We start from the raw sequence: 25,034 nt of genomic DNA, 5'->3' as shown, positions 1-25,034 counted from the left end.
GCCATTAAACTTTACCCAGGCGTTATAGTTATGTCTCAAAAAAGGAAGTTTGTATTGGCGATCAATGAAAAGCAGATTGGATAAAAAAATAAGCTACCCAAATTACTAATTCCACGCAGAAGAAGTCACGGGTAAAAGTTAGTATTAAATATTTACATCCGAACTATCCGATGCATGTATATATATCTATATATGTCAATTATACATATGTATACATTATCCTTATCGCAAAGCGGCAAGGTGCAAACTTGTCAACATACATTTGAAATCACTTAAGACGAAAGTGTTTTCATACAAACGTAGTCCTCATTTTCCACTCTGGATATTAACTTTATTGAAAATATTTTTACACAATTAAATAAATAAATCAATATTATAGGACATTATTACACAAATTGACTAAGTCCCACAATAAGCTCAATAAGGCTGGTGTTGAGGGTACTTAGACAACGATATATATAATATATAAATATTTATAAATACTTAAATACATAGAAAACACCCTTGACTCAGGAACAAATATCCATGCTCATCACACGAATAAATTCCCTTACCAGAATTTGAACCCGGGACCATCAGCTTCGTAGGCAGGGTCACTACCCACTAGGCCAAACCGGTCGTCAAATCATCACTTAAGACAATTAGTTGTATATTGACCACAGCCATGCCACTACGATTTTTTTTTTCGAATTTTTAGTCATTATAAGAGGAGCATTTCAAAATTTGTATGAAAACTGTTTTTCGCTCCTAATTTTTACAATAACCAAACAATCAAAAAAGTCAAACGTAGGGACATAGGTATTGTAAAATATTGTCCATAGGTAATGTTAATATCCAGAGAGGAAAATGGGGACTACGTTTATATTGAGAAGCGGCCGTCCCCTTTCCTCCTAAGATTGCTTTATGCTGCGTAGTTTTTTTTCTTTTTATACCACGACGGTGACAAACAAGCATACGGCCCGCCTGATGGTAAGTAGTCACCGTAGCCTACAGACGCCTGCAACACCAGAGGTATTACATGCGCGTTGCCGTTTTAGCGATGAAGATAGAATTCTAAGTAACATTTAGCTTCCTTAATTAGGTGCAATGAACGAGATTTAGATTTAAGTGTGTAGAATTTTCTACGACAGTCTGAATAAGAATCACAGATAACTGAGATAACAGAAGTAGGCAAAAGATTTGCGTTGATAATAAATCTTTAAAAAACACGGAGAGACCTACTCCGTTTATGCATGAACGAAAAGGGATCACTTTTCAGTCTGTACAGAAAATTCCGCACAGTTCCGATCCGTTGTCCGTTTTGGTTACTTGAATATAGCACCGGTAAATAAGAAAACTATTATATGTGTTGGAACTAATACAGGAATAACATTATCGGGCGCTCCAACCAATTTAACACCATTTAGTAGATAACCAGAGTCCTGACTTATTTGGTTAAACATGACGCCGATAGCGTTTAAATATACACCAAATCAAGGCCAGTTGCTATCCAGTAACATTACTTCAAATTCGACTCTCGTCCTTTTACTTCACAGCAATGTACATTGATGCTTATGTTACACGAATTTAGTACCCACTTGTATTTATTAAGCAATCGATGTTGTACAATGAGTAAATTTAGTGACAAATCACGGCATTACTCGCCTGTTGTCAGTCACTCACACATTTACGATAAGATATAGGTACAACAGTGGAATAATATAGTAGACTTGCTTCCAATTTCATTTTATTAAATTTGTTATCAGATATCTTGCGATTTTGGTTCTATTCGCTTATAAAAGTCGTTGAGTTTTTTAAAGTTAATTATGGTGGTTGATTTTTTAATATCTGAAGTAATTCTACACGAAAGAAGACAAGTAGACATTTAACCATTGTTAGAAAGCGACTAAAAGAGCGATTCGAACTTTATAAAATAATGAAAGATTATGGATTATGTCACCTGTCAACAGTGACAGATCATATCGAAATGTACGTCTGAATTGGCCTCAAGCTGTTTTACATAACATAGCAAGCAAATATGTATATCAAGATATTTATTTATATATAGTTTATAGTATTTAATAATATATAATTACTTTAGGTATAGTTTTAAATTACTCTATTAGGTATAGGTTAACTGGAAGAGATCCCTCTTAGGAATAAGTTCAGCTTTGTACTACCCAATTATTTTCTTTCTGATGTAATCAATATTTATTTTTCGCGTACAATAAAGTGTTTACTTACTTACTTAATATCGTCAGGTGATACACAAAACTCACCTATTACTAAAAAATAATTAAACAAAACTCAACCTTATTGTAGTAGCAATATGGTTCATTATGGCTAAGAACTTGTGGTGGTAATTAGTGAGTTTTACTTGTCACCTGACGATATCTAACTACCTTCATAAATCTACACACACACTAATAGTGTTGTGTTCCTGCCGGTGAGTAAGGTTCCCGGAGTTCATCGAGGGTGCGGAGTGTTCAGGTCGGCAACGCGCATGTAACTCCTCTGGAGTTGCAGGCGTACATGGGCTACGGAGACTGCTTACCTTCAGGCGGGCGGGGCGGGGGGGGGGGGGGGGTATGGTTGTTAGCCAGCCACGTAGCGTAAAAAAAATTTAAAACAGTTTTTAGTGAAATAATTTAAAGAGAAGTAGAAAAAGAGGATTTTAAAGAGATGAATGCTACTAAGTCCTTAGTACTATGCCTGTTGGTTTTTACGAGTAGGTATTATATCTTATCTTATACCTTTAAACGAGCAATTCTTGTATATATATAAATATATATATTTCTGTGATCTCGGAAACGGCTCTAACGATTTCGCTGAAATTTGGTATATGGGGGCTTTTGGGGGTATACAATCTATCTAGATTAGTCTTATGTTTGGGAAAACGCGTGTTTTTGAGTTTTCATGCGTTTTTCTTTCGACGCAGAATATGGTCGCTAATTTCGTGTTGCCGGCCACTGTCCGTCTGGTCCAGCGGGTTAAGACGCGGACTGCTAAACGAGTGTTACCGGGTCGAATCTCGCCCGGTGACTAACTTTTTTTTTATTTTATATGTTCAAGTTAAATAAAGTAATCCAGGTACTAAATATAAAGGCAGCAACATTTTAATAATATTTATAGAAGAATAAGTCATTGCAAAGTCGTTCATGCATATTTAAAAGATAAGTAAAAACGACTTATCATTTCAGAAACTTATCATCGACATATCAGAAAGGCGGCCAGCACGTGGGTGCAAGCATGCATAACTGACGTAAATGCACCAATAAACACCTTCCTGCCCTCCTCAAAGACAAGTAACTAGTAAAGACCGATAAACGTCGTACCTACTAAGGTGCGGTCATCGTATTGCAAATGGTGTGCCACTAGTGGGGTTTCAATTTCATGTTTCTGATGACCTGTCTGACGTAGTGGGTAGTGATCCTGCCTATGAAGCCGATGGTCCCGGGTTCAAATGTTGGTAAGGGCAATTATTTGAGTGATGAGCACAGATAGTTGTTCCTGAGTCATGGGTGTCTACTCTGTATTTAAGTATTTGTGTATCATAATCGTTGTCTAAGTACCCACAACATAAGCCTTATTGAACTTAATGTGGGACTTACTCAATTTGTGTCTTATAATATTAAAAAAAAAATGTTTTGCAATCTTCATAAAGCCGACCATCCAAATAAGCCTTTTTGAGATCTCTTACACCGCTCACTATACAGCGTGTATTTTTGATACGACCACATAGGGTAAAGGGTAGTTAGTTTAGGCTGTAATTATCACACTTTAATAGGTTTTATAAAAAATTGACGATATTTATTTTTTCATAGAAAATAATCCATATTCGTTTTTTTTCGTAAATGTATGATACATTACACGTCAACACATTATAAAAATAAGATTAACACTAAAAACATTTTCGATCATTATTAATAAAATAAATCATTAAAAATGCATGTTATTTATTCAGCAAGCAATGTATCACTACTTTGTTTTAACTCAAAACGTCATGTTAATGACGTGACGTCACAACTGTCACAAGTGATCATGATGTACGAAATATAAAATGAATTATGCTCTGGTAGTGAAGACTACACTAAAAATATCTTTCAGAATTGTTTTATAGCACTAAAACCTGCGTCTATTTTAAGTTTGAGGTTATATCAAAAATACACAATGTATGATGTCGCGATCCGGAGCGAAACAAATGCATATTTTAAAATACCTTAAAATAAAAATAAGAATTGTCAAATTCGCCTTATTTATTATAGATTACTTAGCTAGTACTCATGAACCTTCTATGATGCCTATGTTTTATGAATGTAATCATTAATGAATTTCAATTTAATGTATGCATTATGATTATTTTTCATAATTACTTGAATCTTGATTTGTGACTAGAACTAATATTTATGACATGTTTAATTATAGTATCATTGCTGTATTTTATTTGTAAGGAATTCCTAGTTTTTACTTGAATGCTATTTTATGTTTGACTAAGTATTTATTTTAGTAATTAGTTTTTAGAATATAAATTATGAAAGAATGAATGAATATTTATTGCATGTCACATTACATAATGTTGCTATGCCCTGACAGGATAACCATGCATGCACTTAATACATGTTAACACCTTAATGTAACCATGGTTTTGCAATAAACGAAATGAATAATTTATACAAAAAAGAATAGACACATTAGTTAAGGTGCAGTAGGTTGAGACAGCAACATTTTTGAAAAATCGTAGCGCTTATTCAGATCACAATATGGTTGCCTATTTAAATAGCAATCTTGAATTTCTCTAGTAACCTTATCGATTCGAAACCTGCCTGCCTAGCCAAGGTGACAATCGCTATCGCTTCGACAACGAAACGCTTTGTGTCTCTATCGCTCGTCCATATTAGTGCGACAGTGACAGTTGCGTTTCGATCGCTACGGAGCGTAAGCGATTTGCACGTTGGCTTCGCGGCCTGTAACCTTATCGAAACGAACGTAAGTCTAAAACGCACCTGTATAATTTGTAACAATTTTAGCAAAAACCAATGAAAATATGAAAATTTGTTTTTAAAATGCGCAATTTTATTTTTCGAACTCATCGATTACTTTTTTGTTTGTAAAATTTTACAAAAAATTAAATTTACACGCGCAGCCATCTCGCTCACGCTCAGTGAAGATGAGAGAGGAACCTGAAAATGGGGTCTTAACACAAAGGATAACGGCCGAATTTTCTAATTAGAATAATCAAGTAGTGCTATTGAAAATTTCAATATGATTTTATGGACGTTGTCAGTCGTTATTATTCCCTTATCCCACTTACACATGCACCACAACGAACGACGAATGCACCAACATTCAAGGGTCTCGTTACTCGAAGACTAACTGATTACATCAGATTACTGCGCTAATGGCCAGCTTTAACGATTGGTTACTTAAGTGCTCCAATTAAACGAACTTATTTTACAAGTATTTATTTCTCGATAAAACGTATTTAATATGGCAAGTCTGGAACTAAGAATTAAGACGCGGTGGTTTGAATTGTTCTAGGTGAAAATGTGCGTTCTAGCGAGTTAAGAAGTGTTGTTTAATTGTCTGGTAGTTTAAAGAACATGCTTATATAGGTAATATATCAGGTGTATTATGGTCACGCTTCGCACCAATGTTAGCAGACGACATGACAGGATTTAGTGTACGTCTCTTGGCTCCTCTACACGATGGCCCAGCGAGATGGCCAAGCAATGGTTATGGCTCCTCTACAGGATGACGCAGTGCTGGACCAGCGAGATGGCCATGCGATGCTTGCGAGCGCGCACTATGGAATGGGTCACGTGTAGATGCGTACGCACCATCGCTAGCCCTACCTTTGATGTGTGGGCGAAAAACCTACACCGTGGCCATTCCATCGCCATCCCGCCGCGTCATAAGCCATCCGACATCAATACCCTCTCTACTCGCTGGCCCATCTTAGTGGGTATGATGTATGATGGCCCATCGTGTAGAGGAGCCATCTCACTAACGCAGTGTCATAAAGTAAGTACTTCATCCATGATGCATCGTTTATTATCAATATTATCATCTGCAAAAAATGCGTCCATAATACGCCTAAACGTGACGATGTTTATAGATTGCAATAGCGACTAGGTGACTTCACAACATGCTACATCTATTATCGAATTGCCTTCAAAATCGTCACGATTGAATTTTTACGTAGACCTAACCATTGAATTCATGATTGCCAATTTAGTAACAATCTACCATATTCGTTTGCCGCTGAATGAACTTGAACTTGTTTATCGTTGCTATCAAAGTTTTGAGATAACCTCACCAAACACCTGTAAGACTTTATTTCTTATTGAGAATTATTGTTTCAGCTCAAATTCCAATAAACAATATCACAAAGGGTCCCTCCGTATTATAATCGTTGGAAAATTCCAGCCGAGACCTTTCTTAATAAGTAATTATTGAGGTTACATTGATTTAACTCGCGCCATCTTGTTGCGATAACAAATGTATTTGCACAGCTCGCGATACCATACGGCATTCGTTCTTGGACGATTCATTCGTTTTCATTGTTAATTTCGGCACAATTGTCATGGGTGTTGCCAGAATCAGGTGTTAGTAGGTGTGGCACATGACTTGATGGACCTGGGACGTAATGGTTCTTGAGTGGGGACCAGGTATCACTTGTCTGAAATGCCGATGGAAGACCCACAAAATACTGAAGCGTTGTGGAGTTACTTAGGGGAGACCTGAGTCTACGTTTACGATCAATACCCAAGTTTTTTTATAAATGTCGACAAAGGCTGAGATTGGGTTGAAATGTTTGGGTATCAAATGGTGAACGGCGCGCTGAGTATTTGACGAGGAAAAGAGCAATAGGTTCTCCGGCATTGTTCATACCTAAATACATTATAAAGCGAAGTTTTTGAGTTGGTTGCACGCTGTACACTACTGCCGTTATCGTGATATGAAGTAACGATCACGCTCAAATATCTGAATTTGAAAATGAACCTTCATTTTGACCAAGGAAAAAATTATATGTAAACCACATTATGCTTTCTAGATTCAAACTCATACGTGTATAGGCTAAAGGATCTGCGGAGAGCGTACTAACGGTCCAGGGAGTCATTACAACAACTCACCGAGATATTCGTTCAGGAGAACTAGTATAACACTCTTCGACTATTTATATAAATGGTAAAGACCTCGAGGTTACAGTAACACTGGTCTAAGTGTTCGGCGTTTGGAATTGGTCAGCTAACGGTAGCATTTACTATTCATTCAAGCGACATCGATATGGTTGTAAGGATTTCACTGGTCAGAAATTCGACTTTGAAATTCGATGTTCCGAAGTAGCCGCGATTTGTGCAAAGCGGATGTTCTAGCGACAACTAGAATTTTCTTGTCTAGTGTAGCGTCATTTTTTTATTGCAAGATAGGATGGTTTCAGGATATACTGGCCCATAATTTATTCTAATATTATACAGATTTTACCGACTGCATATTTATTTAAAACCACGACTGTGTGAAAACGAGACTGTGTGAAAATGTACTCTTCATTTACAACTTAATCCTGTCTATCCTTTACTTAAAATGCGTATTATGTGAAGAAAAGATATTTAGCTCAGACCTATGTCACAATTTTCAATTTTTTTGGGGTCCATGCCGCAGACCGACCTGTTAGAAGGGGTATTATCTTTGTAATTGGTTCCTTTTTTTGTAGGTAATATACTTATATTTTATAGTAGGTGAGTTTATTTTATTTCTAGGTTTAATTTTAGTTTTAATTTTGTAATATTATATTTTACTATTAGAAGTATTAGAACAAATTATTCATTTTCAGAAAATATTTTAAAATGTTTTTATTTCAAGTAGAAACACTACTATATAAATTATAAACTAAAATAAATGTCATATACTAAGAAAAAGTGACCAAGGCCTGCTATCTGCAATTTTTGCAAGTATATGCATTTCTTACTGAAGGCTTACGGCGCCCCCTAGCCATCTCTAAGGTAGAACAGTATGGTTCATACCTTCTAACTGGATCAACTCAGGTGATACCGAGCTAGCGAGAGAGATTTATTTCAGTTTATTATATTTTGGGCTACATCGGAACTGCCATCTTGTGGGCTACATCGGAACAATAAACATCACATTTCGCGCCAAAAATCTGACGGCTCCTGTGCTGCCTCTTACAGTTCATGCACGCTCCTTATTAATTAAAATAAAATATTATAAGAGACATCTGACTTTTAGAACCTGTACCCCTAGTGTAAATAAATTCGATTTCGAAACGTGACGTACGCGTTTGCGTTTAGTCTCATTTTGTATTGGATTTAGAAAGAGCGCGCCAAGCGCCAACGCAAACGCGTTCGTCACGTTATGATGTCGATCAAATTTACACTAGGGGTACTGATTGTCAAGTATTTTAAATCGAGCAATATCACGTACAATCTTGACCTTAAGTCTTCTGAGTTATGACATATAAATTAATGTATTTTAGTTTAGTTACTCAATATATATATCTTATACTGTTTTCAATAAAATTATTTGTATTTGTATTTTTGTATTTGTATATATTGTTTAAGAGCTTTATTATTCCCATTTATAAATAAATATTTTCAGTTATGTCACACATGTGTAGTTGTGTATATGTGTATGTATGTTTAGTGTGTGTGAGGAAACCATTCGTCAAGAATACCAGTGAAGAAAAACCATTTTCAATAATCAGGTCATCTAAAGCGCTGGTGGCCTAGCGGTAAGAGCGTGCGACTTGCAATCCGGAGGTCGCGGGCTCAAACCCAGGATGAGTTTTTCGGAACTTATGTACGAAACATCATTTGATACTTATCAGTTGCGACTGATAAGTATCAAATGATGTTTCGAAATCCGCTTCGGTGAAGAAAAACATCGAGAAGAAACCGGACTAATCCCAAAAAGGCCTAGTTTACCCTATTGGCTGGAAGGTCAGTAGGCAGTCGCTTTCGTAAAAACTAGTGCCTACGCCAATTCTTGGAATTAATTGCAAAGTGGACCCCAGGCTCCCATGAGCAGAGGCAAAATGCCGGGACAACGCAAGGGAGATGATGATGATGAATCAAGTCATCTAAATCCTTCTATTGCTAACAAATTAAATATGTATTAGTTCATGCAAACTCAAAACTCCAATTATAAAATCTTAAACTGCATTTAAATACTCAATTAACTTCCGCATATAATAATCCAGCAAGACATATAATCCACGTGATTCTGTATCTCCCTCGCACCAGAAGCGCGTTTATGCATACGAAAGAAACAGACAATTTCAACGTTGCTAATTAGGTAAACTCACAATGACTGTAACTAGTTCAGCGTAGTCTATATTATGAGGTACTAAGGTTGAGAATAGCGTGAAATTTCCGTTTAAATGGGCATTGTATGCGTAAACATTAATCGCTGACACGGGTAGGCCTTTGAAGGTCACGGTGTTCGTGTATTCCCATCGCTGTATTCGTCAAACGCTTTAGCTTACTGCTGTAACTGCATCCTTAGCTCTACATGAATAATGCGAGTCGGAAAGTTGACTAATACTGGAGAGCCCAAGCGTTTGATTTGCCACCGTTTGGTGTGCGATTGGAATATTGACCCTGCGCAAATCTTCTTGTGATAAGCACTTTTTGTATTTTAGGTTAAGGAAATCTTTGGGAAACGAATTAGTATATACAATAGGGACTTAACCAAGCGCTGAAAACAGTGAAAACGTACCACGCATTACGTTCTTACAGAAATATCAAATTTTGACGATCAAGAAGTAGGTTAATATAGGTAGGGTAATATTCGATGATCAATGTGACCTAAGAAGGAAACGGCACTATGATCTAGAATTCGCGGAACATAGGTACGATTCCTGCTTATTTTAGCAATTTCCCGGTTGCGTTCTGAAGCAGAATAGAAAAGAATAGAATAAAATTTATTTCATATAATTTAAGTTACAGAGATATGACCCGCCAAGTGCAAGCAGAAGTAAATGGGGCTCAGTTCAGGCATGAACTGGCTCACGATAAAGTATATATTTAAATGACAGAGAGTGCTTTTCCTCTTTCTTGTTTACACACATAGTCAATTTCACCAGTACGTAGACCAGGCCCCTGTTTCACCAACCTGACAAGTGTGACATATGACAAGAAAAATTGACATTGACATATTGTTTCTGTTTCACCAAAGTCTACAATTGTCACACGATGAATTTGGTTATCATAAAGGGGCAGGTAACATAGGATTATGGTGGTTCGGCTTATCATATCTGCCCGTGGCCGATTTTAGCCTAATTCGGAGAAATAGCTCACGCTCTAGTCTTTAAAAGGAATCCAGGTCTTTATTATTCCTCGCGATGTATTTTTTTCTTCACTGAGAAGCTACTGGTACTGACATTTCATACCTAAGTTCTAAGAAAGTCGTCAGTATTGCTACGGGATTTGAACCCACGACCTCCGGGTTGAAGTATGCGTTACCGTACAGCACTTTACACGTTTAAAAAAACCAAAGTGATTCCATAAGTGTTCCATGAACAAAGTTCTGTACGGAACACTAAAAACTATCATAAACCGCTTCGCGAATGGTTCAAGGTATTAAGTACGTATTTTTTTAGTTCTTAGTCTAGACGCGGTTATTATTATGCATTTTATGATTGTAAAACATGCTACTATTGACACAATGGATTCTTTTTATAGATGTTATATTATTAATAACGAATTTTGTGAATTAAGAACCTACTTAAATACGACCGGTCTGGCCTAGTGGGTAGTGTCCTTGTCTATGAAGCCGATGGTCCTGGGTTCGAAACCCGCTAAGGGCATTTATTTGTGTGATGAGCACAGATATTTGTTCCTGAGTCATGGATGTTTTCTATTGTATTTCACTGTCTGAGTACCCACAACACAATCCTTCTTGAGCTTACCGTGGGACTTAGTCAATTTGTGTAAGAATGTACTTATAATATTTGTTTTATTTATTTAAATACGTACGAGGAGCAAACTTAAAGCTTTTTAACCCCCGACGCAAAAAGAGGGACTTATATGCTTGACGCCAATGTCTGTCTGTCTGTAGCATCGTAGCTCTTCAACGCATGGGCCGAATTCGATGCGGTCTTTTTCACGTGAAAACAATTTTTTTGCGGCGGTTTCTCTTTTTAGCTGTGTTTCATAAAAATCGAGCATTTCCAAAATGATGATAGGGATCTTTAAATTTTAGTTTATTAGTTGTAGAGTAGAGAAAACTAGTAATTAAGCTGTCACTCTTTATTTGAATCCTTCCTTTAACTCTATCACGCGTACAAATTTTCATCAGGATACGATCACCCTGAAACGCACATGGCTCATGCTCTCAAAGTCTTTTATGATGATTTTGGGTCCACAGAGGTATAGTATGAAATTCATGAGATACCCACAAAGATAAAAGATTTTTTACGCATAAATATTCATGCAAGTTTTTTATTTTTATTATGATATCTACTACTCGATCATGATAACTGTCTTTGAGCTTTGTGATTACTGGATACAGGCCATATTAGTTGTCATAACTGTCTGTCTACTTATTAAATAAATAAATAAATATTTTTTTTAATAAGTAGACAGGCAATTTCTAACAATTGAACGTTGAAATGGTAGGTATATGATGTTTTTGTCTTTAAGTTATTAAATTAATTAGGTGCTTAATGTTTAAAAATAATAACCTTATAAAATTACCTAAAATAGATCTAGGCTAGCTACGACAAAAATTGAGCATGATTGCTCTATACTCCTAATTGAATAAATAATAGTTCTGATTAGATTACCAATCTATTAACGTAACACTATAAAACAATAAATGGATTTATTCATTAAAATGAATAAAATATCATTAACAACTCACTGTGACATTACTTCTTGGTAAATATATTGATAATGAACAATTTGTCATATTTGTATTATAACTGGTGCTATTTTGCTTATTATATTTGGGTGCATCTTTAATCATTTTCGGGAAATATTTCGCATTGTCGCGGTCTCATGATGAAATGTATGAAAAAGTTGGTGAATAGACGCAAACACTGACGTTTTCTGAGGACGGTCGTTTATAACAACCAATGTATTAAAATGATTATATACTTATGCATACACTATTCAAGATTTATTGAGCAGCCGACTATTTTAAATTCCAAATCATCAGTCTGATTCTACAATACCAGGCTTAAACGAGGGCGTGTCGCGTTATTATGTGATCACTGTTTATCAACAACCAATTCTCTTAATGCGTTCACATTCCATCGCTGCTATAGTACGACACAACTGACGCGACGCCATTGCGAAACGCAATAGACAGCGTTTTGAAGAAGGCATTGTTTTTTATCTTTTTATATCGGTCGTTTTATAGATAACTCGTGGTGACACTGCGCAGTTTGACCAGACAGCGTATTATCGACTAACGGCGAATCGGACTCCTAGATGATCCAGTGTAACTTTAATGTCGAGATCCGTAGTAAAAGTATGCGCCTGAGATCGCACTCATGTTGGCTATGTGAGAGAATTTGACTAATGTTAGTGATAGTAATAACAACACCACAGACGCATGGCGCTTCTTAGAATGAATAGCTAGGTGTAATATTTGTAATATTTATGCCCAGTAGCTTTTAGTATCTACGTTGTGGAATGTTTGACAAGTTGTTTTGAGGCGCAATAGCAGACACGTGTTTCGGCTTTAGGGAGTTTTTTTATACATCCTACAGCAGATAGATCATTTGATTAAATTTAATGGTGTTTTGCCCAAGTTTAAAGTTATCATCGTCATTATCGTTATCAACAAACCCCGGACAGACGGGGGCAATTTAGGTTTGAAAATAGCAAGAGCAAGTTTTATAGTTTGATTTTTAAGATTTGAATGATTCGCGGTTAGTTTCACTAGACTTATATTGACCGGAATATGGACCGTGATTACCTTTTGTATTGTCCTTTTATTTTGAGCTCGAAAACATTACAAAAGGTAATCACGGTCTATGGACCCCGGTCAATATAAATCTAATATTCTTACTGTCTATTATAAATGTACTATTATTAAATTGCAAATCAAAAGGATATGTTCCGAGCTATAACTTTATCGGCTTATTAAAAGGTCAAACGCAACAGTGATAAGGACATGACGATAATGCCTTATCAATACAAGCAGTCATATGGCTAGGAAAATTTGTAGAGTGCTCAGTGTTAAATGCCTACACGAAATAGATTATAGAATGAAAGAGTGATAATTCGGCAAAAAACAAGACTGTTGACCGTGTGGGTAGTGCACCAGATAAAATGTTCAATACCTTCTATTGCTCAACAAAATTTAGTTGCTTAGTAAGCAGACGCGACTAAGGTAGGTAGGTAGGTAAGGTATGTTGACCAACAGAAAAATACATGATATAACTGCTCATATATCCATAATTAAAGTTGATATATCTAGATAGTTTTAGCATTTAGTTGCAAACAAATGAATCATATAAGCTAACAAATTCTCCAACGTAAGAATAGGATCTTCTCAACTACTATCTAAAGAAACAGATAGCCTTAATACAAGTACAGGTTAGATTAGTTAGAAAATATAATTGGCCGTAGTTTGCACGTATTGTGTGAGAACGGCTCCTTAACTGCTCCTTCATTACCATTGCTAAGGATAGTTACTCCTTAATAAGAACCGTCAGTCAATTCATATCAACTAACCTGAGGATCTTGCCACTTGGCTTGGCAATCGTTTATATAAAACGTCGAACGTGGCTTTTCATATGCATCCATCATCCCGATATACTATTACTTTTCAATTCGTCGATAAATTATTTTCATCTCGATTACGGCGCCTGAACTGTATACATGCATCTCTTACCTTCCATCCAGCTGAGGAATTGCTATCGCCCTTATCCTTAAAATATGGCACGTTCTGGACCATCCACTCGTAGATCTGCGACAACGTGAGTCGGTTGTCCTGCGCCGAGGTGATGGCCTGGGTGATGAGATCAGCGTAAGAGAGGTTGCCCCAGGCATTGCGTCGGGACGAGTTCTTCTTTCCCACTGCTGTGGGAAGGGGAGGGGCACCTATGGAGAAACAACAGACCTTTAGAACAGAGCAGATGAAAAATATTCCAGAATCAATCCATGAGGTAAATTTACAACTCAGTTTTAGACTAAAGAGCGCAAGAGCAACCACAACAAACTTCTTGCAATATTCTACGTCAATTGTGCATAAAGAACATAAGGAGGTAAAGGAGGAACTATTTTGACAAAGGGTCTTGAAGAAAGGGGGTTGAATATATGTCGTAGACGATGGCTACAGTATTGAATCTGCTGGTTCATTCTGCTTCTAGGTTATTGAGAATTATTATTGACCTCCTGATTTGTGAAGTCTTTGCAATTAAAATACTTCTATCTTGTATATTCCGTCAAATAATTCTCCAGTGAGCTATCATGCAATTGGCTAAGGTACACTAGATGTCCACGAGTCAAGTCAAACATCAAAGGAATATTGTTATGATATCGTTTTTCTCCAGGAATAAAAGTTTTTTAAAATGTGTGTAAATACAAGTATTGCTAGTTATATCTGAATAGGTAAAACAAGTTGATCATGCCAGGATGTACTGCACAAAACGTTTTGCCTCTAATATTCTCATAAGCTAAGTGCAAATTAATTGCAGTATTTTTCACCGTCAGTCATGTTTTGACTACTTCGGCCTCATATTCTCTTATCTGATTATGATGTTGTGGACAAACGCTTATGTATCTTTTTTGATAAAATTATTAAATATTGTATTTATCGACAGTAAAAACTTTTTTCATAGGAATAGTGAAAAATCAAAAATATTTAAACACGCACTCTAATGTCCTGATAATAAAGGCGTGTTAAGATATCTGTGATATATCTGATGGCGACTGTATCAATATATCCCAATTATTCATTTATTAGGTTTCTTCCTTTCTTTATTTGATATCTTTTCAGATCGACTACGCCACAGAAAACTTAGTTCTGATTGTGTTTTTGGTTATGTATGTATTATGTATGTATGTGTTTGGTTTGGTTATGTATTATTTGTTCATAATATGTGTAACTGTAACTGATTTGCTTATTATGTACAATAAAGTATAATGCATTGTAAATGTATATATATTCTAGTTTGTCCGTAAATGGTTTAAGTTCTGTTGAATGCCAAAAAGTCATCATTGCGTGATCACTCTTCGTAACTGATGAATTTATGGATTAGATCTTTGCCACGAATCAGGATTTACATTTTTATTCCTTTATTTTTTATGTTGTAAAGTTTTCAAGTTGGTAACCGATGTAAATCGTTTGATGTAAGTAGGTACATTATTAAAGTCGAAAAAAAAATGCTGAAGTTAAGAAATACCTTTAGGTGAAAATCCATCAAAATATTCCAATTAAATTCCAATTAGAATTAAAAAATGTATAGACTTCTTTTAAAAATAGTACATTTCATTTCCTTCTACGATCTATATCAGATGTTCGTACCTTCAATGCGAAAGTTGGCATGGAATCAAAGATTTATTCCCCGCTACTTAGTGGTACAGTTTAAAGTAAAAGCATGGGACATCAAGCCAATTATGGTAGATCAATAATTCGAAAAAGGCAATGACCTTATGCTCTTAATAAGTATCCCTTAGATAAACTTTCGACGTATCAGTAGAGATAAACAGTGACAGTGATGATGAATTGATATGATGCACGTAAACGAGAGCCTCAAGTGGGCATCTATAGAAATTTGATAATACGGCTACTGGCTGAATTTGTACTGATTGTTTGAATTAGGTGGATTATATACGAGTATAAATATTTTATGAAGATTTTCGTCAAAGAATGGTGACTAATTTGTTTTGTTCTATACTGGTAGAAATGCCTGGATGTAGCAATTATAAGTGAACTCTGTCCTGCTAAATAGTTTGCTTAGCCGGTGATAACTTTTTATATGAGCGTCAATGCAGGGATTGTAATTATAGGTTTGTTTAAACATAAATTACATTTTTCTGGCTTCTCAAACTTTTTTTCACCCAGTTACCCTACTAGACGTTGGTTTTGCACAAGATATCAAGATCCCAACACAAATATTGGTTTTGTTGGAGCTATTAATTTTTTAGTAAAAGAGTTTGATAAACCTAGAGCTCGATAGTCCGATTCAAATGATATTGTAGCAATAGTTGAAAATTAAAAGAGAAGGATATCCAAAAAAAAAAATGGTAAAGAATAGGAAAGGCATTTATTCAATACTGGACAGTAACATTCTTGAGTGCTCGAGTTGCTCATGATTATTTTTGAAAAAAGCAAAAACGTAAACCTAGCATGTGTTTTCTTTAATGTACAATACTATAGGAAAGGAATGAGCATACGGTGCACATATGCCGTTATATTTTTAGTGACAAGAAAGCCGTATCAGCGATAGGTATGTAGGTGGGACTGTGTGCGTCCACGTTTAGAAGTAAATTAACTCTAGTTCGGAGAAAGTATCGTTGATTGGCTCCAACGTAACCCCAGGTCCCTTATCAGGAAATCCACAGGAGGCCTACGGACTTCTCGATCGCTTTATTAGAAAACGTTATTACACGTCTCGCAGCCACCCGTGGATTCCTCGCAATTTTCTAGAGCAATTGCAATTAGGACTTAATTGATCAGAATTCAAGAAACCTCTTCTACTTGTAAAGAGAAGTTGTTTGAGATTTTGAGGATGATTTTGAATAAGTTTGCCATTCACTCATTATTGCATATATTAGGTACCTTTTTGCTTTAATATTGTAATCTTGTATTATTTATACCTAATGACCTATGCCTACAGTGTTATGGTCAACTCAGCAACCGCCTCTGTGCCACGCAGTTGTCTTCGATAAACTTTTTGCGACCAAACAAATTTTATCATGACTGCTCATAGCACTGCCAACTTGTAAACATGTTGTGTTGTGATCATTTTTTTTTTATCAGTTACGCTACGCTTACATTGTATAAGCTGCTAATAATAAGTGGTTCTTTGCATGTTTGTTTTGTTATTGGAGCCATGCGAACGTGCGTTGCCGACCTAAATATCGAGGTTTTAGGGCGGGAATATTACCGGAAAGGTTAGTGTTGGAGTTTTTCTTGGAGCCGGCGTCCTCGGGATCGACGAAGTTGTCGGGACGCGGGAGCGGCCACGTGTTGGAGCGCGCGCGCGGCTGCGGCTCGAAGCCCACCTCGGCCAGCTCCCCCAGCGGCTCCAACTCCGCCATGCCCCCCTCTAGCTCCTGCAGCGCCGTCTGCGACGACCACAGGTTGGTGTAGCTCCCGCCCGCCTGCAGAGACATATCTGCCTCTTTACACAGCGGCTCAATGGAATTTTTCGGTAGCTGTGACGATCCGCACGCTCAGCGGTGCGTGCCCACTTTGGCCGTTAGCATCACAATGCGCTCTCGTTTCTGATTTTTTTCTATTTCCAGAACGTCGTCGGACCCGAGCTTCACCGGGAGGTTATCTGTCTTCTCGTTATCGCCTCTGTTATTCGAAGCCAATAACATGTGGTATCTCGGTAACGTTCATAAACAGCGCCGTACGCAGAGCGTCGGCCGTCGGGCCGTACCCGAGAGGTGATTTTCGCTAAATATAAGCGCGGAGCGCGGCGGGGGCGGGGCGCGAACCACGTGAGCTATACGCCGATTTTCCAATTCATCACTGGCGGGCTAGAGGCGCGATAACCTTGTAACGTGGCCCGTAACACCGCGTTTCGTGTCGCCTACGATCGTCACCGGTCCCGATATTTGGCCACTGCGCAAATTCAGGCGTCCTTCCGAGTTCGAGCACTTTATAACTTTTTCGCACTGTCAAGAGTTCACTGAGGGTTCGATTAGCACTTTGCACAGTTTTGGGTTTTCATAAACTCGCATCAAAAGTTGTTTGGAAGTGTCCACGCGGTCGGCGATGGTCGCTACTGCGTAATAAGCGGTGTATAGCGCGTGGCGCGGCGGTCGTCCTCGGCCGCGAGCGGTCGCACGTACACTGAACCGTCTGACGGCTGACGGCGCTCGGCGGAGCCGGGCGCGGAGGCGCGGCGCTCGTGCGAATTCCGCTCGCGACGCGGGACGGGGGATCTAGAAGTGGCGTCGTATGACCGCGCTCGGCCGCGCTCGCCGCCACTCGGCTCGCCTTCGCTCATTAATTTATGGTCCGAATTCTTTCCACAGTTATCGGCGTACAGTGCAGGCGGTGCGGCGTGCGAGTGCCGACGTCACACTTTGTTTACAAACTTTTTAAAATGCGACCTATCACATTACGAGAGCTGTGAGTCGGCAGCATTTCCGCAGTCAAGTTTACGGCATGCTTTAAAGGGCATAATGCAATTCGTGTAAATGCCCGATTGAGGAAGTCCATGTAATACATAACACATGCATTAAACTTAATTATTATTGTAATGAATGGTTGTGTACAAGTGTTCTGTAAAAGTATTACCTATATCTACCTATCTATACACAATATAATTTGTTCAACATATAAAAACAGAATATTTTTTATTCATTATAACACATCGATGCCAAATAGGAGCCCTAATTTTACGTTTAGCTTATAATACGACTTTTTCAAATTGGAAAATATTTCTAAACTTCGTAGATGCCTACGCTACGACTCGTAGCAGATAGAATCGAAGCTTATGTGCAATTCAATGCTACGCATTTGAAAAACACGAAATGGCATTTCAATTCAAGAATGGACCAATGGACTGCATTGGCCATTCGCAAAAATATATTGCAAAGTTTTGTAATGAGATGGCACTGTCAATTGACTTAAAAAAATTTGTACCTATTCCTTTATTTAACTCCGCACTATGCTATGCTAACGTAAACGTCAAGTGTCAAATCATAGTAGGACTACTGGCCAAGTTGAACTTTATTATGAAACACCAGATAATTTTTTTCGCTCACAAAACAAAGTTGCTACTTAGAGTAATCGCGTATAGGGACCGTGCGCGTTGGAGGGTCTGCCATCTTGTGGCCTGAATCGGAACCATAAACATGTACATTTACACGTCACGTGTTTTCTTGTGCATAGTAGGTTCTGCAATCTTTTGGGCGACATCGGAACAATAAACATCACATTTACGCCTCGCGCCAAAAAATCTGACGGCTCCTGTGCTGCCTCCTACAGTTCAAGCACGCTCCCTATAGGTATGTAGTTAATTTGATTGAAGCCGCGTCCCACTTTGTCGCTTACCATAAGGACACTTTGACAGGTTATTCGTATAAAATACAAGCAAAACTCGTCCTTATGGCAAGCGACAAAGTGGGACGTTTTGCCGATTATAGTATATTACCTATACAATGTCATTTCGTATTTAATAAATTACATTTCAATGACGATTATTAAATATCGAATGCCACTTCTGGATATAGTAAACGCCCCTATGATGGGACTGGCACTAGTAATGGGATGGTATAGACAAATCCTGTAAAACAAGTACCTATTTACCATCATTTTTAGGGTTCCGTCCCCAAAGGGTCAAACGGGACCCTATTACTGAGACTCCACTGTCCGTCCGTCCGTCCGTCCGTGTGTCACCAGGCTGTATCTCATGAGCCGTGATAGTTAGCCAGCTGAAATTTCTACAGATTATGTATTTCTGTTGCCGCTATAACAACAAATACTAAAAACAGAATAAAATAAATATTTCTTTCCAATCTCGAGGTTCTCATCCCATCACAGAAGTTAAGCAACGTCGGGCGGGGTCAGTCCTTGGATGGGTGACCGTTTTTATAGATAATGGTACGGAACCCTTCCTGTGCGAGTCCGACTCGCACTTGGCCCGTTTTTTAAACACTGCCAACATTTTACCATAAACAAGAGCGGCTTAAGTTTCATTTTTAACCGACTTTAAGATTTCAAAAGGAGGTTCTCAATTCGGTTGTATGTTTTTTTTATGTTTGTTACTTCATAACTCCGTCATTTCTGAACCGATTTAGAAAATTCTTTTTTTTATTGAATTTATATACATACAAATTGGTCCTGTTTTTGTCAAAACTAAGTTCTGATGATGGGATCCATGAAGAATTGAGGAAACTTTTCAAATGTGAAAGGCATACATATAGTGATTTTCATCAACAAATCAACCATTTACATTTAAAAAAGTGACATTTGATAAAGCGTTTTCCCGCTTTGTAGAGGAAAGCAACTACGAACAGAGAACCCACCAAGCGGGTTCCCGGTGCTCAATGTGTTAAATGTCTCATGATTGTAGCCGTTACAGCATATATAATCGTTTTTTTTGTGTGTTGTTAATGTTATTCTGTCCCATTTCCCAGGGGATGATAGAGGCACAGTTTGTTACAACTTAAATAGCATAAATTAAGAGTCGCCCAGTCCAGGGGAACGTAACCATTCCATTGAAACGAGTGAAAAGAACCCCGCCCAAACTTATTACAGGTATTTTTGACCTGATCCTTCCCGGAATTTAAATCACCGACGACTTACAGATTTCTGTAAGGTGGAGGTACTTCCCAAGTTGGGCTCTGCTCTAGACCTGGATTGACATCTGCTGTGCTGTGCCCTACCACACAAAGCGAGATGACATTCACAATGCCCATACCTCTCTTGTGGACGATGCCACAACAAGATACAACAGAGCTCAACGAGGGGAGGGAGGGTTATTAGGGTCGGCAACGCGCATGTAACTCTTCTGGAGTTGCAGGCGTACATAGGCTACGGACACTGCTTACTATCAAGCGGGCCGTATGCTTGTTTGCCACCGACGTAGTATTTTTTTTTTATAGATTCTGGAAAAAAAATCCTACAAAATTGCCAATATTGTAAACGATAATCGATTCCATTTTTGTTCGGAATCAAAAGCTTCTTGGTGACTAATCTAGATACATACAATCTTAGATACATGGCCCACCAAGAATAAGCGGGTATCTCGCTCATTTCTTCCTAGAACGTGCACAATGTGGAATGAGTTGCCCCCCTGAGGTATTTCCTTTGCGCTACGACATGGAATTCTTCAAGAAGCGGGTATTTGGGGTTAAAGGTCGGCAACGCTTAAGTGGCTTCTGTAATGTTGCTTATGTCCATGTGCGACGATGACCGCTTCCCATCAGGCGGCTCGTCTGCTCGTTTGCTGACTATCACATAAAAAAAACTAGATTAGAGCACTAGAAAAGCCGCAAATGAAAAAAAAAAAAAATTATGCGCAAATTGGTTTAGGAACCAGATTCATATTTAAAACTTGTTACGGATTTTGATCTTTATTTTGATACGACCTTGACGACTGTCACTCTGATGGGTGCATGCGACATGAAGTGAAATTCGTGCGTGACCATGAAGACCGTTAAGGTTGTGTCAAAACCAGACTACTCATAACAAATTGTTGATTTAGAATCTACCTCCTATTGCTCTTGAGGACTATATTTTACACTATGATATCATTATAAGTAGATCTTGTCGAGGTGAATGACATAGTATAAATTGAGTATAAATTGCAAGAAACATAAAAATCTCTGATGGTTGACTTGTAAGTCCGCAATTTGTACATCTTTTTGTATCTTGTGCAATAAAGTTTAAGTAAATAAATAAAAAAACTTTTTCCATACAGTTCCTTCATTCAGAGCAGATTATCGATATTTTTACAAGCTTTAATTTAACTTGCCCGGTTAGTAAGTAAAGCCTGACCAGTAATATATGATCACGCGCCATATTGCGGAATCTCATTGGAACTAAAAATTTCGTACTAAACTGAACTGTCACTCTATACATGAAAATAACAGCGCCCTCTTGACAATGATCATATATTTCTGGTCGGGCTTTAACTTTGTATGTTATTTTGTTAGTGCCAAATCTTGGAAGCTACATTTAACCCACTTCCCGATTTCTGATTGAGCTGAAAATTTGCGTACATAGGTTGTGTGACAATGCAATATTATGATACCATCGAGCTGATCTGAATATGGATACAGGGCATAGACATGGGAACTCTGTGCTGAAACAACGCAGATTGCATTTGGGGTTTTTAGAATTGTGAGAGATATAGTTGCCCATGGTAAGAAAAGTACAGTCAGCGACAAAAGCTTGTACCAAAAATGAAGTTTTTGCTAAAACGTATTAATCCTCTAATTGAGGTAAGGAAGCCTAAAAATAGCTCTTTAATCGTTCGGTAACGCGAACTAAACCCACGATAATAAATAGTGCACTAAATAAATTGTACCTTTAGGGTTCAGGGGAGTGGACGTAGGTAATTAAATAGGTTCCGCAGACGTCCGTGGAGATTTACCGGCTGCAGCTGCGGGTTCTTATAGTACCTACAACTGAGGGTCCCTCAGAATGTTTCCGAAATTAGGCCCTCAGAAAGTTTCCAAAATTGTAAAATTTCCATTTGAAAAAATTTCGCAAACTTCTCAGATTTTTGTACTTGTAGGCATCGATTATTTTCTATTTCCAAGATGAACGTTTCCATTGTTTCTTGTGAAACTTCCACGAACTTTGTAGTACCTTCAGTTAGCAGTAGGCGTAGGTAAGCCTGCGAGCTGTATACAATTCATATTTATATGATTTATTGTATATTGACGACCGGTCTGCCTAGCCGATATACATATTGTTTACTATCTTTAATTTTGTTAAGTCAGGAGTCTGCAAACTCTTTGACCCGAAATTATCTGAATAACATATAGATAACGCAATAGGCGTAGGCAGTTTTTTTTTTAATATTCCCAGTGCCTGAAGCTATTTTTATTTATTTATATTTAATGTCTGAGTGTTTGTGTGTGTGTTCATTTTTTAAGATAATAAAGACAAAGGTATTACGAATCAGGCAGACAGTATGGCGATATATATCTTTCACACTAGTTGATACTAGGCAGATGCACATGTTTTACGATACGTGTTGTTATTTTATTTCATTTATGTAAAAAAAAACACTAGGGAATTTTGAAAATCTACTACTTATATATTATAACCCCTGGAGGGGGGAGGAAGGGAATATAACACACACCAAATCTCACGTGGAATATAGTAACGTTTTAAGCTTTGTCAAACTAGCGACCTCTATTGGAGCATTCTGACCCTACATACTTCAGCAACAACGTTACAACGTATCAAACCAGGTAGTTCTGGAAAATGCCAACAGATGTCGCTAAAGATGGGTTGGGGAAGCCAAGTAACGTGTTCCCATTGCGCGTATAGATGACGCTATAACACCGACCTACGTCACATAATACTGTAGTATCTCTGCTAAACCTCTCGCAGAATTGTGGAAATCGGGAAAAGCCACCCCGGATACGGTTCAGTCGGTTCGAGACACTCGGAGCGAGAACTACCCTCCAATTTAAACCGAAAAAAATCCATATAAAATATAATTTGACTTTTCTAAGGACATATTTTTTTATAAAATATTATACGAGGGAAAAATGATTTTTAAGTTTGCTTGAGTTTTTAAGGTGGATTTGTCAGTTGTGTTGTGAGAGAAACTTTGAAACTATTTAAAATTAATCAGAGAGAATTTCCGAAGTCGTTCGCGGGATAGAATGATTGGTAAGTAAAACTTATGGTGTGTTATACTCGCGGATTATTTTCGGCAAACAATACTAATAAAATAGGTAATGTATTCTTTCCTTTCCAAGGACAAAGAAATAATTCAAGACCAAACTGTTGCTTGTCTTAGTCAGTTCTGAGAGATCGTGAATTGTGTGATTTAGGAAGTCACATATAATTGCAAGCCATCTTTTTCAAGTTTCTTGAATTTATGTGATGCGAAGTACGGTGCTTGGTGTTACGAAGAAATTATTTGGAAAAAAGAGATTGCGTAAATTGACGCTTGATGTACCGAATTCTAGTTCTGCAACTAGACAGTATTATTAAAAATATTGTAAAAATTTTGAACAAAGGGCTTATTTTAAGTACAAATAAGTTTTTTCGGACCTTCTGAATCTTCTGCTGCAAGAGTTTGGAGTCAGCTATAAAGTCACACATTCCATTGATGTATGACTTAGGTGATATTATTTCCGTTAAACTATATGTTTTTTTGTAGGTATTTTTCTTGCTAAAAAGTAACCTTACAGATAGGTAACATAAAATCTTACGCCTAAGATGGAACGCGTTGCCTTCCCATTGTAATGTTATAGCGTTGTCTAGCTAATAGTATGACACCGCACGGTACGTTGTTGGTTAAGACTCGAGTCCTTTGAGCCCTCTGCTTTAAGACTCGACTCAATTTTTCAGACTAATAATTAGGTCGAAACTCAAGGTCTTTTCAAATTGTTAGAAACCCAAGTCTTTTGTAGAGACTCGAGTCCTTTTCGGAGAACTTATATTTTTTTTACAAACAATTTCTAAATTCTTTAAGCAATACTCATGGATTGGGCACACAAATCATACAATAACGCCTATTATCTTTTCTCTGTTATTTAGGTAAACCCCATAAAATTGTTGACGGAGTCTTTATTCGGAGGCTCGGGTCCTTTTGAGTTGTGCTTAAAAAAGACTCAACAAAGGACTTGACTCGGGACTTAAAAGACTCTGCCTTTTAAGGAGTAGGAGGACTCCTGCTCCTGCTTTTTAGGTCTTTTTTAAGCGCTGAAGCTCGTAAAGATAAGTCAAGTTCTTCAAATTCAGACTCATAAGACTCGAGTTCCTACAAACACTAAACGTACGGAGCAACACTGTGCAACACGGTGACATTATGTGACTTACCTAATGTTCCTGTGTTGCACAGTGTTACTTCATCTAACTACTTACCTTTAACCTTTAACCTACTACACTACTTACCTTTAAATATTTCATCAAGCGTCGGTTTTATTAGGTCTGAGAGTCAGAGTTTCAATGTCTTTCTTCAATCTCTTTCACTCGCGGAAAATGTAGGTACCCCGCGTTTTTCTATCTGTAACCCAATGTGAGCAACGTCATCATTTTTGCATGCGTTTGAACTTATCAGTCATTCGGGTGTATTCTCATTTGTCCCCGCCGAGCACAGGCAGGAATACATAGGTGTGTTCATATAAATCATTTACAGGGAATACACCCACATGGAATAGAAAAGCTTTATGAAGCGAATGTATTATATAGAACAGGGGTGGCCA

The 25,034-nt window shown here is 37.6% G+C and overlaps 2 protein-coding genes across 3 annotated transcripts in view; one reads left to right on the top strand and one right to left on the bottom strand.

Moving 5' to 3' along the window:
• Positions 1 to 18,339, bottom strand: part of LOC133520431 (forkhead box protein O) — a 113,695-nt gene extending 95,356 nt beyond the window's left edge. Inside the window, exons 1-2 of one of the 2 annotated variants that reach the window (XM_061854833.1) lie at positions 17,063 to 18,339; positions 13,843 to 14,051 (exon numbers count right to left, since the gene is read on the bottom strand). In XM_061854833.1, the coding sequence (XP_061710817.1) occupies positions 13,843 to 14,051; positions 17,063 to 17,291 (438 nt within the window). In that variant the 5' untranslated portion in view covers positions 17,292 to 18,339. The remainder of the gene's footprint in view (positions 1 to 13,842; positions 14,052 to 17,062) is intronic. The other variant, XM_061854832.1, reaches the window with a different exon arrangement.
• Positions 18,340 to 21,001: 2,662 nt separating this feature from the next.
• LOC133520441 (uncharacterized) overlaps positions 21,002 to 25,034 on the top strand; it is a 267,551-nt gene continuing 263,518 nt past the window's right edge. Inside the window, exon 1 of the mRNA XM_061854854.1 lies at positions 21,002 to 23,490. The gene's annotated coding sequence lies outside the window, so the exon portion shown is untranslated. The remainder of the gene's footprint in view (positions 23,491 to 25,034) is intronic.

This window comes from Cydia pomonella, chromosome 8 (assembly GCF_033807575.1).
Source record: "Cydia pomonella isolate Wapato2018A chromosome 8, ilCydPomo1, whole genome shotgun sequence".
Taxonomy (NCBI): domain Eukaryota; kingdom Metazoa; phylum Arthropoda; class Insecta; order Lepidoptera; family Tortricidae; genus Cydia; species Cydia pomonella.
This window is presented reverse-complemented; position numbering and strand designations above follow the sequence as displayed.